At 33.5% G+C, this 19,831-nt stretch overlaps 1 protein-coding gene across 1 annotated transcript in view; it reads left to right on the top strand.

Annotated features, from left to right (window-relative positions):
• The window catches only part of SNTG2 (syntrophin gamma 2), a 174,858-nt gene that overhangs the window by 122,071 nt on the left and 32,956 nt on the right, over nucleotides 1-19,831 (top strand). Inside the window, exons 12-13 of the mRNA XM_064508091.1 lie at nucleotides 2,644-2,760; nucleotides 13,900-13,971. Coding sequence (XP_064364161.1) covers nucleotides 2,644-2,760; nucleotides 13,900-13,971 — 189 coding nt within the window. The remainder of the gene's footprint in view (nucleotides 1-2,643; nucleotides 2,761-13,899; nucleotides 13,972-19,831) is intronic.

The raw sequence follows: 19,831 nt of genomic DNA, 5'->3' as shown, positions 1-19,831 counted from the left end.
TTTACTTACATATGTTAATTAAACGCTGATTCTGATAAAATTCTTCTATTTTCTTTCTTTACTTTTTAGGCATTTTTTGTCTTTATAGTTGATTATAAATTTGTTATACTCTTTTCTTTATGGCTTTTTTTTCTCTCAGATTTATTTTTCTGCCTGATTTTTCCTTCTTCGCATGCCTGTATAGTGTCTTCTCTTTTGTTCTTTTCATTTTAATTTCATGTTTATTTTGTTTCATTATTTTCCATCTTACAATATTGGTGTCTTTCTCCTCCTGAATGTCCTTTCCCTTGTCTCTCTGGTTTGCATTTGCCTTTCCTCTTTCCCTTTTATACTCGTTAGCACTTACTTTCTAGTTTCCCCTTTTATTATCCTCAGTTACTTCAAATAACAGTAATGCAGCTCTAAACCCACTGAGCTCACTCCAAATCTTCCAGTAGCAATAATTCTTCAAACACGTAGCTTAACTTTATTTCTTCTTGTAGACAGTATCTCATTTCAGCAATCTGCATTTGAATCAGCTCAAATATTGCTTTCTCATAAATATACGAAAACTCTAAACCAAACAATCACTAAAACTTTTCATGTCTTCTAGCCATATTATATTTCTTTCCCTAAATATATGTATGTACTGAGACTTCATACATTCAGTAAATTTTCTACAGGGGTATTCTTCTTTGACTTTTAGATCAATCTACCAATGGCTCCTTGTTGATTTTTTTCACATTTTCATTAAAAAAAAAATGGACCAAGATGATGTAAGAATAGATACCTTTTAGAAAAGGCAAGAATTGCCAATAGATTTTTTTTTTTTTTTTACTGGCACCTTTAATACTTAGGTAAGAGTCTCATAGTGTAAATATAGAAACCATAACCTTGTGATTTGAAAGGTTTTCAAAGCTTTTGAAGGGGGATCCTTTTCTTTAAATTCACATTGAACTATAACATACTAGCTAGTTTTTTTGGGTGAGTTTTTATTTTCTTTTGTAAGATAGAAATCAGCAAAGCATTTTTTCTTATTTCTACTGCTAAGCACAAAAATTGCTTCCTCATTCAAGAAACTATGTTGACAATCTGAAGCTAAGTAGTGGCTTTAAAAAAATGGAAACCGAAAAAGCTGTTAATCAGTTTTGACATTTCTTGGGAATTATCATTAAATCAATCATCCAAAAAAACAAAAAAAATTTTCAGGGTTCTAAGACTGTTTGCTTTGATGATGTTATATTATTTGGGTTTTTTGATTTAGATCCTGTGTTTCTGGAATTGGACTTTTTAATCTGGCTACTCATTTCAGTCAAGCAGAGTAATAAGCTGTCCAATGTATTCGAAGTGTAACTGAAGTATTGCTCTTTTTTTCTGTAGTCTTTGAAGAAATAGAACAAATAAATGACCTCATGATGATCCATATACTTGTTTCTATAAGAAATTAAATGAGCGATATTACAAAGTTGCAATCAGTTAATAGAAAGACCATACTCTCCAAAAAGGTTTCACAGTCCCCCCAAAATCTAGTCCAGTGAATATGTTTTTGTATAATTTTGGGTTTTTTGGTCTGGGGTTGAAAGAGATTCCATCATACCAAGGCAGATTATCACTGAGTTTATAGGTGCTAATAGTTATAAAAATCTGTTTGCAGTGTGGAAAAGGATATACTTGAAACCAAGACTTTTGATTCTGACCTACCACAAGTAGTCTGCCCACAGCATCATGTGACTACAATAAAAATAGTAATAGTACATTTCCATTTTAGTAAAACACTTAGAGCACAAGCCCAAAATATATGTTTGCAGCTGATCAGAAAATGTAATCTATAATGTAAAGGGACATATTATAATACTGTTAGAGCAAAGTTATGTGATGAGTGAAACTGACATTTAATTTTACTACAACATAAAGCACATATCCTTCTTATGTGATAAAGTTAATCCAAAAAAGGTATATAAAGAAAGAATCAATGTGATAAAGTTAATCCAAAAAAGGTATAAAAAGAAAGAATCAATGTGACAAAGGCACTTTATTAGCAACAACAAAGGTGAGCGTACAGAAAGTTTTTTTCAGATAAATCTTGTGACTTATTCAGATGTCTCTCTTAAGAGGTATGTGTCACAGAGGTTCTAGGTTGTCCAGCTTTTTACTGTCCTAAAGGTAAAGTAGAATCTAGAGTACTGGCTGTACTATTTTAGTACACCCAGCTTTTCTGCTGGCTAAAATGAGAGTCTGCTGAAACATATGTAGGTGACTTTTTAAAAGGAGATTATCTTTGGAACCTTCTAATATGGTTGAATTAATCATATTAGAACACCTAATTTTATGATAATAACTATGCTTAATTTTTACATATTAAATTTCCCCTTTCCTCCACGGCTGGCACACAGCATACCAGCATGGATACAACTTTGCTGCCTGGAATAGAATCAGGATTCAGAAAACCTGTGCAATATGGATTATGTCTCTTCAAGGACTTTTGACACACTGGAATGGTTAAAAGGTTAAGAGTGTGATAGCAATGGGAGGGCAGTTTAGAAGCAGGGAATGATGCATCCAAATCTAAGACACTCTTCCCTGTGGAAAGATTTGACCTATTCAGGTCTATCTTATGCCTCGCTAGAAAAACGAGCTTTAATTTTCAATGACTTTGTTTTACAGGTCATACATATGGGATGGGTAAATGAGAAACTTGAAGGAACTGATTCATCTCAGCTGTGCAAATTCAAGTTTCTGGCACTGAAGGGTTCATCCTTCTACATTTTCAGCACTCCACCGGTAAAAATATATACACACATATATATACTTTGGGGGAGGATTTAACTGTAGATGGAAACCTGTTTGTTATGTCTGGGTTTATTTTTTCCTACCAAGTAGAGTTGTCAGCTGAGATTTCAAAAACAGTTAAAGCCATAGATGCCACTATGTTTCAGTAAGCTTTAGATATCTAACCTTTTTCAAGGTCCTCTGAAAATCCTACCATATCTGGATATCTCAATAAATTCTTAATAGAGAACATTTGTTTTACTTTTTTAAGTTGTTGTGTTCAGATTCTTTTCTGGTTGGTTATAGTCAAAATTTCATATCTTACATTTATTCTGAGGCATTTTTCCAGGTGTAATGACTTGGTAGTTACTCTGTTTTCTTAAAGATAGTCACATCATGAAATACACCACCGATACTAAAGTTGTGAATTTTACATACAGGCTAGGGATTGAACTATTACAGAGAATCCAATCCTAAATGTGCAGTTTGAATAAGTGACAACATCCTGCTTTGATTATTTCCATAGCTAAAAACTAGAATCGTATTTCATAACAGATGACTTACCTAATACCACTGTAAAACACTAAAAATTAATTTAAAAGAAGGGAACAGAAATGAACTGGAAAATTCTCGGCTCCTAAAAGTGACCCATAAATACCACATGGAAACTTTTTTATGCTTTCTTTCTCCCTTCAGAGAGCCATTGCTTTAAATACATCACAAAGAACAGAATGTAGAATTAAAATACATTTGCAGCTAAATAGCTTTCTTAATTCTTGATCAGAAAGTGGTCAGTCTCCTGATTTCTTCAGCAGAAGCAAAAGCAAATCTGATTTTTTATGTGTACCACCAGCATACCTTTGTGAAGTACTTACTCTTTGAACCTTATTTATGAACAGAAGCAATTAATAACAGTCTCTTTCTCTAGACTGAAATTCTAAACCCAGTGATTCCTATAAACTTCTAACATTTATAAATGGCAAATTAATAGTACTTTTCTTAAAATGAGAGAACACATCTGGAAAAAGTTTTTTTTTTTCTTTCTGCAAAAGAATATTCATGTTTATATGTTAAGTGAGGAACTAAAATCTTACTTAGTTACTAGAATCCAATTATAGTGAAAAACAAAACAAAACAAAAAAGTAAATAAATAGCACACCAAATATTCATGTGTCTTTAACTTTATGAATTTCAATTATGATGTTCAGACCTATTCTGGAAGGAAAATTTTTGATATAATTATAACTATCTATCTACATGATACTAATTGAGAATAAACTACTTCATTTATCATATTCAGCATACTCATTTATCATATTCTACTAAGAACAGGCAAGTCAGAATAAATGTTTGTTAGCATTTTTACCATCTTATTTGTCACTATCTACTACACTCTACAGTGTTTCTGTGCAACATATTTGTAGAAACAGTGGCTTTTCAAAAAAAAGGAACAAAGGTGACCCCTTTGGTCATGGTGTTACGTCATCCCAGTAATCAGATGCACTTAGGTGTACAATATCAATGACAGAATGCATAAATCCCAAAACCCATTGACCAGTTTTCCTGATCTGTAATCACACCACAGATGTTTTATATCAGGGAATAAAAAAAAATTAAAAAAAGGAAATTGGCAGTTTCCATTTAGAATTCAAACCTGGATCTCGAGCCACAAGCTGGCTGGGGCTGCCCCAGCTGTCACCAGGACCTTGCTCCCTCAGAGCAGGGGGACGGGCCCCAGCAGCCAGGCCAAGCCCAGCCCTGTCCCACCAGCAGCCCTTGCCAGTACCAGCCCTGGGGAGGCCCTGGCCCATGTTGCATCCTGAAACTGGTTCTGTATTGCATGTCCAAGCACGAGTAACTTTGTAGCTTCAAACATAAATCCCCACAAGAAGCCTTACACTACTTTTAGTGATATTTAATTATGCTGCTCTTATTATCCCCACTGATTTTTTTTTTACATTAAGTGAAATATAACAAATGGACTGTTCTACTACAAAAATATTAATACTGTTATCTTGCCTGATCTTTAAATGTTTGCCATTGTTTTATTTCAGACATGTTTCTCTGATGCTATGCTATTGACAATGCCACACTGTAGTGTACATGAAGTAGATGATGTACAAGTCATATAGTTAGTTGTAATGACCTTATCCACAATTTATAACTGCTTATAAAAACATCTAATACAATTTTTACTCTATTTCTTTGTGTGTAAGAGATCATATGGGGACAAATACAGTTTCTAACTTTCAAAAGAATAAACAAAATACAGCTACCAATGAGCAAAATTCAAGAAAAGTACAGATCAAGTACGGATTTTGTAATTTCAGAGAAGCTACTATAGAGAGTAGTGTTCTATTTATACTCTGCTTAAACAGTTTCTCAGATGGTGCTTTCAAAAATGTAGATGCTTCCCAGTAAGAACAGATATCAAGAACAGAGTTGCTTACCACAGTAACAGAAATGGGCTAGAAAACTCAGCTGTGATGTGTAGACCAGGGAGTTTTCTAGCTCCATGATGAGGAACAAGCCATTTTCTAAAAGGCTGTATGATATCTTCTGTCCTCTCCAAGAAGAAGTGTTATTTAACATCTTCCATGCTGGAAAAAGCTCATAGGCTTATTCTTGTTTGACTGTAATGGGCGCATTTTCAACTTTTTCTGTTTTCAGTTGTGCATATAATTTCATTTGCATGGTTTGTCACTATGAATTGATGAGAGGTTCTACATGTACACAGAGATATGCATGTACAGATACAAAACCCAGCACCTGTTCATGATGGAGTGAAACATTGTCACATATGTTTGGCATGGTGTGCATAGCTGTAGCTGTATGCAGGAGAGTTTTATATACAGAAATTGGTGATGTGCTGAAATGCTTTTACATTTAGACCTAATGATAGTAATCGAAATGTCTTTTAGGTAAATACGCCTATGACTTATAGGTCATAACTTATGACACTTCCTATCATAGATTTAATATCCACAAAGGCCTTGGAAAAGAGATAATTAGGTTTCATATCAGATTTAGCAAAGTCATTTTTTTGTGTCATCAGATGCTGTATATTCTCATGTTTTCCTGTTTTAAGTAGAAGTAAAATATACATGACATCTGCACACTTTCTTCCCCAGAATCTTCACTGGCCCTAGAAGTGCATCTTTTCTGTCGTTTATAGAGACAAATAGACTGAGATGATGTTCTCAGAGTTAAATAGCTTGGACTGTGAAAGTTCAAAAAGCAGATGCTTGGGAATGGCTGCAGCAGGCACTGACCTATAATTGAGACTGAACTGAAGAATGTGTAATTTGTGTTTATAAGGCATAAGCATGGATCTACTGCCTGTGTTTACTCCATTCATTTCAAAAATTTCTTCCTGTTGTTTTTATGTCAGTCTGGTTAGTTAATTATACACTCTGTAACAGAATTCTTATCCACCCACTTTACAATATGTGAATCTTTCTGGATCAAGATCATTCCTGAATAAAGCCAATGAGTTTATGGTGAAGTTGCAGCTTAATGCTGAGACTAGAATATCTATAATATCTGTATTGAGGTCTGCTCTGCCTAAGAAGTGTTTTATTGGGGTTCCTGTTTTATGCAACAGTATCAGGACAAAACTTGGCAGATTTAGCAAAACTAGATTTTAGATTGCCCTCATGGAAAATGGATAAAGATATGGTAGGTGCCGTAAATATTACAGAATAGATAACTCAAGGGGAAACAACTCTTCGAGTCATTGCCAGTGTAAGATTTGTCAATTATTCTGTAATCATGGCTGGCTCTAGGGGATAATTAAGGGCTAAAAATGCATGCATTTTTATTGCAGCTGATGGAGTCTGAATTATTGCCCTCTAGATGTTACCATATATAAATAAAACAGCAAACAGATGTGATTACAAAGTGCTTTCTATAAGCTGTTATTATGCTGTTTCCACTTACAATTGTATTTACTGTAAAAATATTTTAGTTCAGTTATATCCAAGGAATTCTGGGAGATTTTCTTTTTTGCAAGATAATACTTTATTTCTGAAGAAGCTAATTTTTTAAAAGAGTGGAAATTTATCCAAGAATATAAACATGACCGACAGTGAAGAGAAGATCTTGTTATCTCATCGTATACATAATTTGATTAAAAAATTAAAAATTCTTAAATAAAGATATGAAAAATCGAGTCTTTATTTTGAAATTATTATGAAGACTCCATCCTCAAAATTTATGTTTCGGTTATATAGATATACAAATGAAAAAAATGTAGTGGTTACAATAGGCATGTATAAATTAAAACAATTCCTTCTCTGTAGAGTTCATTTTGATCTTAAGGCAATATACTAGACATCTAAGAACTAATGCATAATCAGCAACCTACAGCCTGTTCTCAAATCCGTCTGAAAACCAAATTTGCTGCACGATGTAGATGTTCATTAACTTCAAGACAAGAAATTCTTCAAGGCAAAAAAAAAGTCAGTTTGAGTTTGGCAGATGATCACCTCTGCTGAAACAACTAGGAAAGTGGAAAGTGAATATGAATATTACGTGAAATGACAACAGTGATGGCCCTCAGGAGACAAACTGCCAGTTGTTTTAGAAAGAGTTATGTTTGTCTAGAGGAAGCAGATTCTCCATCTCTCATTCAGATAAGTGCATTAATCACTGACTATTATATATAATAGCACATCTAGAACCATATCCTGTGTTAGATTACTGATTCTGTGATCATCTTTGTTATCTGCCATTAACCTGTTATTTCAGGCTCTGCTCATCACTGGTCACTGGATTTCCCTTTAATTTTCATGTGATTTTCCTGAATAAGTATCACTGATAGTTGCTGCCTGTGAGAATTTTTTTCTTATTAGAAATATTTAACAACTTTCAGGGCATTAATGACTGATTGGAAAAGCTTGGTAAAATAATGCTAAATTGCAAAACTGAGGCACATATTCAGTTTTGTATGGAAATTTCAGTGACTTGTAACTTGAAATTGGCAAAATAGCTGAAGCAGAATATATTATTGCTTATTTTGTTACTGTAGTTCTTAGTAATTATAGTCCTGGACCAATATTTCAGAGTTTTGTTGCTGTTCAGAGAAGGTTCAACAAAAAGGTCTCTTCTCCAGAAAACCTGAAATGTAACTATGAGAGAACAGAATGAGAGAACAGATATGGGGTAGATAGAGAAAGATAGGGGGATATAAAAGGACAGTATTGGTAATAACCCACAACCCAAGTTCACAAAAGTATTGGTATAAAATTTGTGAGTAGTCTACAAATAGAAACTACATGAAGTAGTGTAGAGTGTTAGTGGTGAAGAGAAATGGAGTGGATGTATTTGTGAGGTAGTGAGAAAGGAGTTTTCTGAACTTTTTATAAAAGCCAAGAGGAATGCCAAGGAAAGATTTTTCTTTCTTTTTTTCCTTTTTACAGCCAACAGAGATGTGCCTGAAACAGGACATATACTCTTTTTTGACCTTCCCAAGGTCCAAAAAAACTCCTAGATCACATCATTGATCATAATTCACTTAAAGAAGCTGAAACAATAAGGCTGTTTGTCAAAGAATGTTCTTCCTGCATTCCTAAAGTAGCGTATCTGACTGCATTTAACAGATTTACAGATTTAATTCACAGATACCGTATTTACAGTTTAAAATTATGACACACTTTTGAAACTATCAAATATGAAAAACACCGTATCACAAATAAAAAATTATTTTTAGGGCTATGTTACTATGCAAGCTTTATTTTATTACATTCCGAAAGCATCTGATAAATTTCTGTCTATTTTCAAATCTTGAAAAAGTTCTGAATTCATATCCTAGAAGAAATTGGGAAGACATTATTCAGTGAACAAAATTTGCAAAAACATTCATTTAATAACAAAGCAGTTGAGATTTACTTGAAAATTTCCAGAAAAAAATATTTTGTATTCACAGAATAAGTGCTGTAATTGTGGGGAAGTTGTACTGTTTTGTTTTTCTATCTTCTTCTTCATCGTAGTTTAATATCATTTTTAGCTTCCAGTTTTAAAGTAATCATATCTTTGAAGCTGTTGTGGTAGTCTTTAATGTGTTTTTTGAGATGATTAAATAAATAGCACTGAAGTGACTCAAGTGAAGACAGTTGACCGTCTATCCTACTTTTAGTTTTAACAAAAGGAATAAATGCAACAGTACTATGAAAGCAATAGAAATAGTTATGAAGCTAATATACTCTATTTTATCAGTCTTTTACCTTGGACAAAAAATTACAGAGAAGAAAAGTACAGGTAATTTAATTGCTACATGAACAGTACTTTGATATGAAAGAGTACCGCTATTTAAGTGGTAAGTATTGGCAATTGTAATTGTAATTGTACGTTGTGTATATTGCCAATGTAACATAATAGGAATTGAGCTGCAGTGCATATTGCCAATGTAACGTAATAGGAATTGAGCTGCAGTGCGTAGCCATGAATGCTTTCAGTGGACTTTCTAACTCTACATGTAAATCCTTATTTCTTTAGTTCACATCTTTGCTTGGATCTGACTACTCTTTATTGTGTGTTTTGTAGCATCTAGTTCAGGTTGTTTTAGACATCTTTAGGTTCCTACTGTTATATCATAGTTCACATCAGGAACATCTCTTGATATATCTTTTTCTTTTTAAAGTTTATATATAATTTTTGAAATTTTTTCTTGGATGATTTTTTCCCCTTTCATGAAGAAGCCAGTGAAGTGAATACCATTGACCTGGAAGTATTTCATCTTTTTGTCTTTACCTTTGTAAATATTTTTAGATTGATTGGATAATTCTGCTTACTTGTCAAATAGTGAAGCTCCTCTGTAGTCCAGGTATTAAAATCTTTTTCATTTTTTCCCTAAGTTTTATTCTTTAAATATATTAAAATTTGTTAATATTATTTAGGTACTGTAAATTTCCAGAATCAGGTTCAGTGTTCACAGAAGCCAAAGAGTATGTTCCTTTTGCCTTCAGTGAGTTTTAGATTAGGTCTAGGTATAGTCATGCTACAATTTTTAATTAAGTGTGATACTCCCTTATATATGCCCCAAAATTATATTGACTGTATCTCCTTCTTTATGTTCTATATCTGTAGTGTAATCCTTTAGTATGTTTTGTTGGGTATCATTGCAGAATTCTCTTCTAAGGAATAACTGTTGTTCAGTTTGTTGTCTAACACATGGATACATATGTCCTGTATGCATGTGTCAAAATGATTTTAATTTTGTTGTTTTCTCTCTCCTGTTCTAAAATCTTAACAGTGTTTTTAAGAAAAATCAATGAATTATGTGCCCATTTAGAGCTAAGTATTTTTTGAATTTGAGCATTCTTCTGAACTGATGTTCAGATTACTTGGTCTAAATACTTAAAACGAGAAGGCTTGAACAGTGTAGTTTAGTTTCTTAAATCCATTAGAATGCCTTTTTTAAAAATGAGGAGCTCACAGAAACTCACACTGAAGGAAAAAGTACCTGTTAAACACTTAGCACTTTTGAAAATCAGGTCTGTTATTCCAGTATCTCTTTATGGATTTAGAATTGTAACTTCAGGTTATATCTTCGTTCATTTGTATTATCCCGGTGTCCTCATGGGTGTTCATGTGGCCTTTCATCTGAGCTCAGCATCATCTGCCAGTTTATGAATGTGTTATTTTACACTCTTTCTGAAGGAATAAATATAACCAAATACCTACAAAAACAGTATTCAATAACTTTTACAATTTTTCACCAGGTAGTGCATTGAGTTAGCCAGGAGTTGGCTATACACCTGAAAAATGCTCAACAATGCAATTCTTTCTAATACTGTATAATTAGACTTTCACCATATTGTTGTGAATAATAGCATTCAGTTAAACTTGGTTATAAATTCATGTATTAGACAAGAGTTAGGTGGAAGCTGACTGAATGCTACTAGGTATTCTCATATATTTTCACACTAGTTTTTACTCTTTGTGAGACCTAAATTCACATGAACGAAAGTGTGTCTCAGTCTTAATTGACCCATTCTGAATATAACTTTTTGAGTTATTTTGTCAAATGCTTTATTAAAAAGTAAATATGTTGTCATTTTAAAACAATTCCAAAATATTGCAATGTATGGAATATTTAGAGGAACAATTCCAAAAGGCAATAATGAGGAAAACTTCTTTATTGCTTAAGGAATATATATCAGTGTCTCATTTATCTTAGACCTATTTATTAACTGTGTTATGATGGATATGCTCATGATAAATTGAGACATCATTTAAAACAAATGAAGTGTATTGCACGTTTTGTGAACTCTTCTGATTCTTTGCAGCTTTTCTCATTGACTAGAAGTATATGATCACTTGCGATATTTTTAAAGCAATGCAGACTATAACAATAACATTTTAAACTTAGACATTCTAGGATAGTTCTAAGGAGAAAACTATAAATAATGTCAACTGCCCCTTTGGATTCCAACATCTCTTTGCATTATGTTTATTTCCCTTCCTTAAAATCCCTCCAAATGTCATTTGTGTTCTCCTGATGACCTTGCACACTATGATATTCAGGCTGTTTCACTCTTGGCTGTAAGTATGGTAGTTTTTCCTTGATACACAGTAAAATAAAGACTTGGCTTATATAGCTGTTGATTGTGATCTATCATCCCTTGCTATCTCTGCACAAAAGGTCATAAGAGGTTACAGAGAGTCAAAGGATGAAAGAGATCCACAGGATAATGGAGAGAATTCTGAAGTATTCACAGTGAATTTAATGGCACAGCAGTGTTACCAGTGTCCATGGCAGCATCATTAATAGTAGCAAAAAACCCTAGCAGTTTAAATTAATCTTCAGGAATCAAAACAGAAGGTAGGAGCAAATGAAAATTCAGTTGTCTGGACAACTTTTAAGTTATGCCCTCTGTCATTAAGTTCACTTTCATAAACAGCAAATTAAGCAGGTGCTTCTGCTTTTATGTCTTCTCTAGCCACTAATAGGGATGGAGGATTCTCATACATACTGAGAATGAAAAGAAATTTTTTCCTTCCAGAAACTCAAGACCAAATAATGAACTAGCTATCACTCTGCTATAAATCTTATTTTGCAAGAAGCATTGAGATCTTTTGAGAGTCAACAATAATGGGCCAGAACCTGTTATCTTTAATTAGTTTATTTTCAAAACAACTATCAAAGTAAAAAAGACTTCCCTTTAAATAAGAATCAAGGAAAGACCTGCAGTACTTAGCCCGATGTCAGCGTGTTTGAATGTACGGTATTCCCTTATGAATCTGCCATAATTCCTCAGTTCCAGTTGCTTCTAATCTTGTGTTACTGCCAACTCCTAACAATAATTAAAAATCAAAATTCAAATAAAATATTGATTGCACCTCACTAGAAAGAAAATAGTAACAGAATATTTAAAATCAGTAATGTATGACTCCAAAAATTACTGCACTTTATAAAGTAATGGGAGGACAAGTGTAATATTTAAAATTGCTTTAAATTGGTTTTCTAAAGCAGCTGACATTAGATTTAAATTTGACAAAGTTCCTTTAAGGTAGTATTAAGTACTTTTAAAGTTATCATTAAGTAATGTCTTGAGCTTTAATTTATGATGAAACAATGCTTATAATATTACAGAAAGAATTGTATTGCATTGTATTTAGGTGATTTTTTAATTTAATTTTTAAAATATAAAAACTGTCAAATGGACAACCATGGAATATGAGTCCCTTTACATCCTGAAAAGATGTGGTGATACAGCTTTCACTTCCAGGGGTCTTCAGTCTCGTTTGTAATATGTGATTCATCTCAACTAAGTTTGGTTTTCTGAAAGCTACATATCTAATCTAAAGTAGTTACCAACTTCTATATCCAGTGACAGAAAAAGAAAAAGCATTTCCACAGTCTGTTCATAAACCCTATGGCAAGGATGTAAGACAACTTGGAGAAACCACTGTCTTGTCTTTTTTTTTTCTTTCCCAAACATGAGGGAATTAAAATTAGATTTATGAAGAATTAGATTAGATTGTTAATATTAGACACTTCTGATATCTAAATTTAAGTGAGATGTTTTGCATGCTAGGAAGAAAGATTTTAGGTAAATTCTGGAACACTGCTTTTAAACTCATAGCTGTGACAGATATGTGGCAATGATGTCCATTAGTTCCTGTTGGAGTGGACACAAGAGCATATAAGATTAGACAGAAATTAACACTGAGTTCACATTACTCTTCAAACAGCATTCAGGTGAAATAACTTTTAGTTACTGACAAAAATCACCACAGTCTGCTCCTGAGTTTTGTGGTGCTTTTCAGAGTTCGGTATAGTCACATTCTCCATGTACCTGAACAGTCATACCTGTGCATTCACCAAGAAAAAAAACATGACTTTGCTGTAAATAATATAAAGAAAATAATGTGTATTCGCCTTGTATTATACTTAGAGGTTCATGTTTTTTTTCTTGAACTGCATAGGCTAGATCCTGTTTTTAAAATAAAGCAGATGATTATCACATAATACCATGACCTAGACATTAGAGAGAAAAACTTCAAATATCATTCCAAGTGTCAAGCTATAGCAGCCATTAATGTCAACAGGATACTGTAACAAAATCAAAAGAAAACAAAAAATTCCATTTCTTTTTAGTATTAAGAAATATAAGCACACAGCTGACATTCTTTCTAATGTCAGATATTGTAAATATATAGTCCTTTTTCATTTTTAATATAAAATTAAGGTCCTTGTGTTCTAGTGTATGTGAATTCAAAGCTGAATTTAGGATCACATCTTGGTTTATTGATTTAAAATTTTTATTAAATTGGGGAGTGCATTTGAATGACTCTGAATTTGAGAAAGTTCTGTCTGTTAGCATCTTGTAAAATAAATATGGTTATGTACCTCACCACAGAGATTACAAAGAGGTTTCCATCATACTGAAGTAATAATAGAAAAAATGTAATTAAATATGTTTTAATTTTGGTAAGAATCCTCTAGGTTCTGTTTCTTTAAAAATGAAATGCTATTTGGCAGTCTTTTTTAAATCCTGGATATTAAGGGTAGTAACGTTTGAATATTTTTATAGTATCCAGTAGAATAATCATTGGTGAAATCTTTTTAATTTTTCATCTTTTCATAATTTTAATAGAAATATGTAAAAAGAAATATGTTTTTAATATTTTCTTTTGATATTATAGGTAAGCACACTAGACTGGGTACGAGCTGAAAAAATCTATAACCTCTGTGAGGTTCTGTTTAAAATTCACAAGGTAGGTTTCCCAAAAATTACGATTATGCTATTTAGTAAAAAGAGTTTACCTCTTCAGGTTAATGATGATCTCAAGTTAAGATTAACTGGTAGTAGCTAACATTCAAGTAGTTTATCTGTTGTTATAAAGCCTATTCTTTGCAGCAGCTGCATTGTCTATGTAAGTATAAGAGACTACAGCAAATGGATTAGGTTCCAAGCGAGCAACTTACTAAAATACTTCCAAATTGAAGACATTTTTCAGTATTACAGGCAGCCATGTCAATTACGAATGAAACAAACAGCTAATCATAATGAAGCTTGATATTGCATTTCTTTTTAATGAGTCAGATTTTTACATGACTGTGACAAAAAATGCTTTCTTTGTAATTTTGATCTATGTAAGGTACTTTTATTTAATTTGCATAATAAGGAATACAAAATTCTGTCCTTGTTAGATTGTGAGTAACTTACTAACACTATAATTGGTTTTACCTTACAAAGGACAACATGGTGCATTCATGTATTGTAGGGTTTTTTTCTTTTCTTTTTTGCATAGTCTAGATACGTTGTCATGTTTTATCTCTTTAGCTTGTCCTGAGGAATGACTTTTTGGCCAAACATTAGCAGTCTGTTTATAGAATTGATTTGTGAAAGATATTTGTATGATAAGTTCCATCAGATAGATTAAGTTAGTTCTTTACTAGGTATTCGGAAACTGCTTTGTAGGTGAGAGAAATAACTTGATCATCATCATTTTGGACAGGGAAACCCAAGCATAGGTATATTAAAAGTATGCTTGTAGAGTCGCAGAAGACTGAAAGTAGAGCCATAAGAAGACTGTAATTCACCTGAGTCCCCAGACTGCACTCTAACTGTGAAATTATACTTTCCTTCACTATATTTGCAAGCTATGAAGTTTACACAGGATGATGTCCAGAAAGACAGTAATGGTACCAGTTTGCAGCCATCCAAATCGGAAGTTAGCTGGAAAAAACTCGTACTTATCTCTCTCACGTTCTGTATGAGTGCTTTAACTACTAGACTACTTGCTGTTAGAATTACATCAAGAAATGCCATCCTAAATAAGAGATATTTCTAAGAAAATAAAAATGAGTGAATTCCCAGAAAAGAAGGTTTTCAATAATTCAGTCTTTTTTCATGAAATGCTATTTCATTGAAAAATTCCAAACCAACTGAAAACAATTCTGACCAGCTGCTGACCCTTTCCTTACTGTTATTCCTTTGACCATGTGCTAGTGTTCTAAAGACGGGTTGGTCTGCTGTCTGTACGTAACTGCAGAAGGAGAACAGTAGCTCGCCGACTTAAGTTCCATTACTGTAAGGGAGTGCTGGTTACGGATGCTTCTCTGATGCAACACAGTTATTATTCAGGACAAGTTACAGAAGGAGCAGATCAAAAAATACATCTTTCAGAGAGCTGACAATAACATTCGATCCCCCTTTTCTGTCTGGCTCGGAATGGAGTTCCCTGTTGCAGTAAATGACCAAATTCTTTAAAGAATGGGGTGACAGGTATGGATAGGTACAACATCTCGACCACTCAAACTATTTGTTCCAAACTAGCTTTCAACAACACAGGCTTACTTCCTATGCTTGTTTTGCTGATAATGACTAAAAAAAAAAAAAAAGAAAAAGAAAAGAAGAACAAACTTGAAAATATGATCAAGTTATAACCACAGAGCAAAGAATATGTGAGATGACAGAAACTACAAAAATAGTTCTTAAACATGTGCTGACATCTGCATCTTACAGAGGTGTCATTCCCTTTAGCTGACAGCTAAAGGAGCCTCTACTGATTTCAGTGGCCAATTTTGCTGTTGTAAATGAAAAATTCAGCAGTTCCAGCCCTTCAGCCAGAGTGAGGAGATTCCTTCACTGCCTATCACTGCAGCAAAGGGCAGAGGCTCTGTCCCAGGTTATTGATTCTATTTCCTTAAAATTTTATTAAACCTTGTATTTTCCAGATAAATAAATTGGGCAGCGACAAAGTAGATACTCGTCAAGCCTTTTGAGAAGGGTTTGCTGTATAGTAGGCATTGTTTTTGTTTTCTCTCCTATAAATGTTACTACTGATTTCATACTCAGTCTTTCCTTGAATATTCTGGTAAGGTTAATTTCAAGGACATCACAAGAATTTGCTTGAAGTAAATTCTGAAAAACATGAAAAAAATTCTTAATTTTCATTAAGAAAAAGTGGGAAATAAACTACCCACAATTCAACTCGTAATGTCCTTGACATTTTAATAGATGAATACTTCATTCCAAATCTTAGTGATTAAATTAACTAAATTACAAAAGCTTAAACTCAACACTAAAGTTTTTTTTCTGTTGGTTCTTTAGTATACATGACAAATGAAGGAAATTGTGTGACTCAACAAACATGGACAAAATTCTTAAGAGATTAAAGCTTCTGCATGGCAGACTCAAAGGTGGAATTCATGTTGTAAAGACTGCAGTTTTGGGAGAGCGTTTTTAAAGATTTTCCGAAGCTAGTTAGAACTACTGTAAGGGTGTAGTGGAGAATATTGTATCATTTTGGTTCTTAGGAAAGATGGTTCTTAAGGCAAGGTCAGTTGTTACACATCAGATTGTAAGCTTCTCGTGTTGATTATGACATAAGTTAAAAATGGAAAATAAGAATTCAATATGGAAATTAGATTTTAACACAAAACACTTGCTATATTTTAGGTTTGTGTGTGTTTACATATGTACATATATACACACATGCAAACATAAACATACATATGCAAATATGTGAATGAATATTCATATTTCACATTCTCACACTTGAATATACATGAACATTTAGTGGTAACAACCAGATGATTGAAAATCTGATCTCATTTATCTCATTTTTCCCCCTCCATCTTAACTCATACTCCATATTTACTGGAACTGTTACTGAAAATCTGTATAGTTCAGAGGCAAGAACATTAGATACTTTTTAAAAATCAATCTGCCTTAAAAAACATTTCATTTTCTTCTAATACATAGTGTTTCCACACATCACATTTTCACATTCAGTCAAAGTAAAAAAATATATATATATTAGTCTAAGAGCCAGGGTAAGCATTACTGAGTCTCAAAGCAGAAGTAGGCTTAATACCTATTAGTCCATGGCTGCTGAAAAAGAGGTGACACTTGGGAACATAGGAGAATCTCTGCTCAGCTTCCATTTCATCAGTCCAAAAAAGCATGGGAAAATCGGTTTGAACTGCCTCAAGACCATTCTCTCCTAGAATAGCTGCAGGGCCATTTTTGACAATGAAGTGCAGTGTACCCTGGTGGTATTAGATGCCACGTCCAAGGTGCACCCTAAGACACCCACAGCAGACATCACAGCTTAGGTTTGAGTAAATTGCATAAAGTTAGATATGCCAGCTTTATGTTACTCAGTAGTTCATGAGCACAAGCAAAATTTTCAGTTCCCACATGAGAAGTTTGGTGCTGTTTGTGAATATGGGGCAGTACCTGGAGGAGAATGTGCTAGCAGAGCAGTTTTTTCTTCTGCTTTTTATTACTGAAAAGGGAACCTTCACTGCTCTCCTGTGAAGGTGGTTGTGTGTTCATCTAGAACAGGAAGGACACAGGACCCTAAACTTGTAAGCATTTATTTTATATACATGATTGTAGGTTACATTTAGATGTTCAGATCCCAGTTGTTTGCTTATTTGTTTGTTTTTATGTGCATGGGTTGCAGGTCCAGACTTTGGTAGGTTATGGTAGACTACTATAGGTCCTGGAAAAATGAATGCAAAATCTTTAAAGTGCTTATTCTGACTACAGGATTCTAGGACTTGGGTACAAAGCTGCATTCTGATCTTTTCAAAGCCACCTATGTCCAGTCCAGCATCTGCTTTTATCCCATACCTGGCTGACTAGAGACCTCTCCTAAACCCAGAAACAAAACGCTCTTTACAGGTGACATTAGAGCGTAACAAATGGGATTCTCTTTGCAAAGTCCCTTTTGTTCTTTCACTGTTCTCTTCCCTGTGCCATCAAAGAGAAAGGGAGGTGGGAAAGAGCCCTATCTAACATATAGAAACTAAAACATATATAATTTGAAAATTCAACTGGTGAAAATATTTAAATCTATAAGCAGCTGGAAAGACTGGCTTTTTAATTTAGTTTTGTTTTTCTCAGTTTTCGTGCTAATCAATGATAAACTGAAACATAAAGGAAATTTCTTGTAAGAGTGTGTTTTCATTTACAAAACCTTGTGTTACAGGGATGTATTTTGGTTATAAAAGAGTAATGTGGAAGTTCTGGTTTGTCCTGAAGTTGATGGCAGGGTCTCACTTCACTGCCCTTGTAGTTGCAGGGCACACTGGCAGCTACTAAGCGACCTGTGTAAGCTCATGTTGTCATTTCCAGAATAACCATTAGATTGTTAATAAATTACTGCATTAGCAGACTGGAATCCAGCTAGCGTGGAGTACTTGTACTCTGCTGTAAGACTGGTGCAGAGCTCTTCAACTGCATTCAAGCAAGTCAGGAATTTCCCTCCACTTGATTGTAAACAAAATATCATTTCTTTGAGCTTATAAGAAGTTCTTTTCAGTGTCACCTCTGAGTAATCTATGACTGGACCAAAACTGTAAAGTGAAATGGGCTCATTAAAAGTGCTTCAAGAGAAAGAAACTCAATCTTTCAATCTTACAAATCTGAGTTTAGTGTTTGGGAGACACTTTAAATAAGATACCATTCATTTAAGTCTGTTTCAAAAGTAATTTCTTTCGTAGAAGCATTTATCACTATATGGGGGAGTCTTTCGTTTTATTTCATCTTTAAAAGGTTTTTTTTTTTTGTTTCACAAAATCACACTAATCAGTTCCTTGATTAACTGTGCAACTTAAACTAGGTATGTGGTCAGCTAAATTTATCTCAGATACAACTCCACTGACTGCGAGGGGCTATTTCCTGCCGATTTTTTCATAAATATGTTAGTTCAAAGGGGTGCTATTATGAAGACATTTGAAAAACCTATGATGAAAAAACATAAAAGAATATATATTATATAATATGTATTTATATATATTTACTTTTATAATAGATTATAAATTCAAAAGCTAAAATATTTAAATTAGAGGGAATTGCTTTACTTGGAACTGGTATCTGACATCATAGTCACAATTTTTGCTATTTTAAACAGTCCATTTTTATAAAGTAGGTAAGACACCATTTTGCTTATAGAAGTTTGAATTCAAGTTCACATATAAAACAAAAAATAGCAATTCACTTCCAAATGGTTGATCACAGGATAGCTGGAAAAGGGGAGAAACAGAACTGGAAGGATATAAAATATAGTTCCATATATTATCAACACACCTGCTAATAGGTGTTCCTCTCTCTCTTCGGCATGATAGTGCAGACCTTTTAGTCATCACCTGGAATCATGGATGAATTTTTAAGAAACTTCTCCCACCATCCTCTGGAGAAACAATAGTATGCTATCTGCTCTACAGCCAGTGGCTTTCTTAGAAGTTCTGATGCACTCCCATATGCTGTCTCCCAAATTTATCCCCAGTATCTCTCCAAAATCCTTCTTTCCCTCTTCCGTTGGTAGGCTTGTTCTCTAACCTTAGTCAGAGAACTTCCTTCTGGTCACCCTCCTAATCATCCCTTCCTCCTCAACTTCATTACTATAAAATCCTTTTAAATTACAATGTATGTATTGCTTAGATTACTTTGATGGTATTTTGGAAGTACAGAAGTAGCTCAGATTGTATATACAGGTTAAAGTGAATAAAAAGTAAAAGAGAAGTTGTCTTTGCAAATATTCCTTAATTCTCAAAACATTGCTTCAAGATAATTGTTAATATAACAACATAAATAAGTGAGTACCTGTCATTTACAGA

This window comes from Dromaius novaehollandiae, chromosome 3 (genome assembly GCF_036370855.1).
Source record: "Dromaius novaehollandiae isolate bDroNov1 chromosome 3, bDroNov1.hap1, whole genome shotgun sequence".
Lineage (NCBI taxonomy): Eukaryota > Metazoa > Chordata > Aves > Casuariiformes > Dromaiidae > Dromaius > Dromaius novaehollandiae.
The sequence above is the reverse complement of the archived record's forward strand: the minus strand, read 5'-3'. Positions and strand labels throughout refer to the sequence as shown.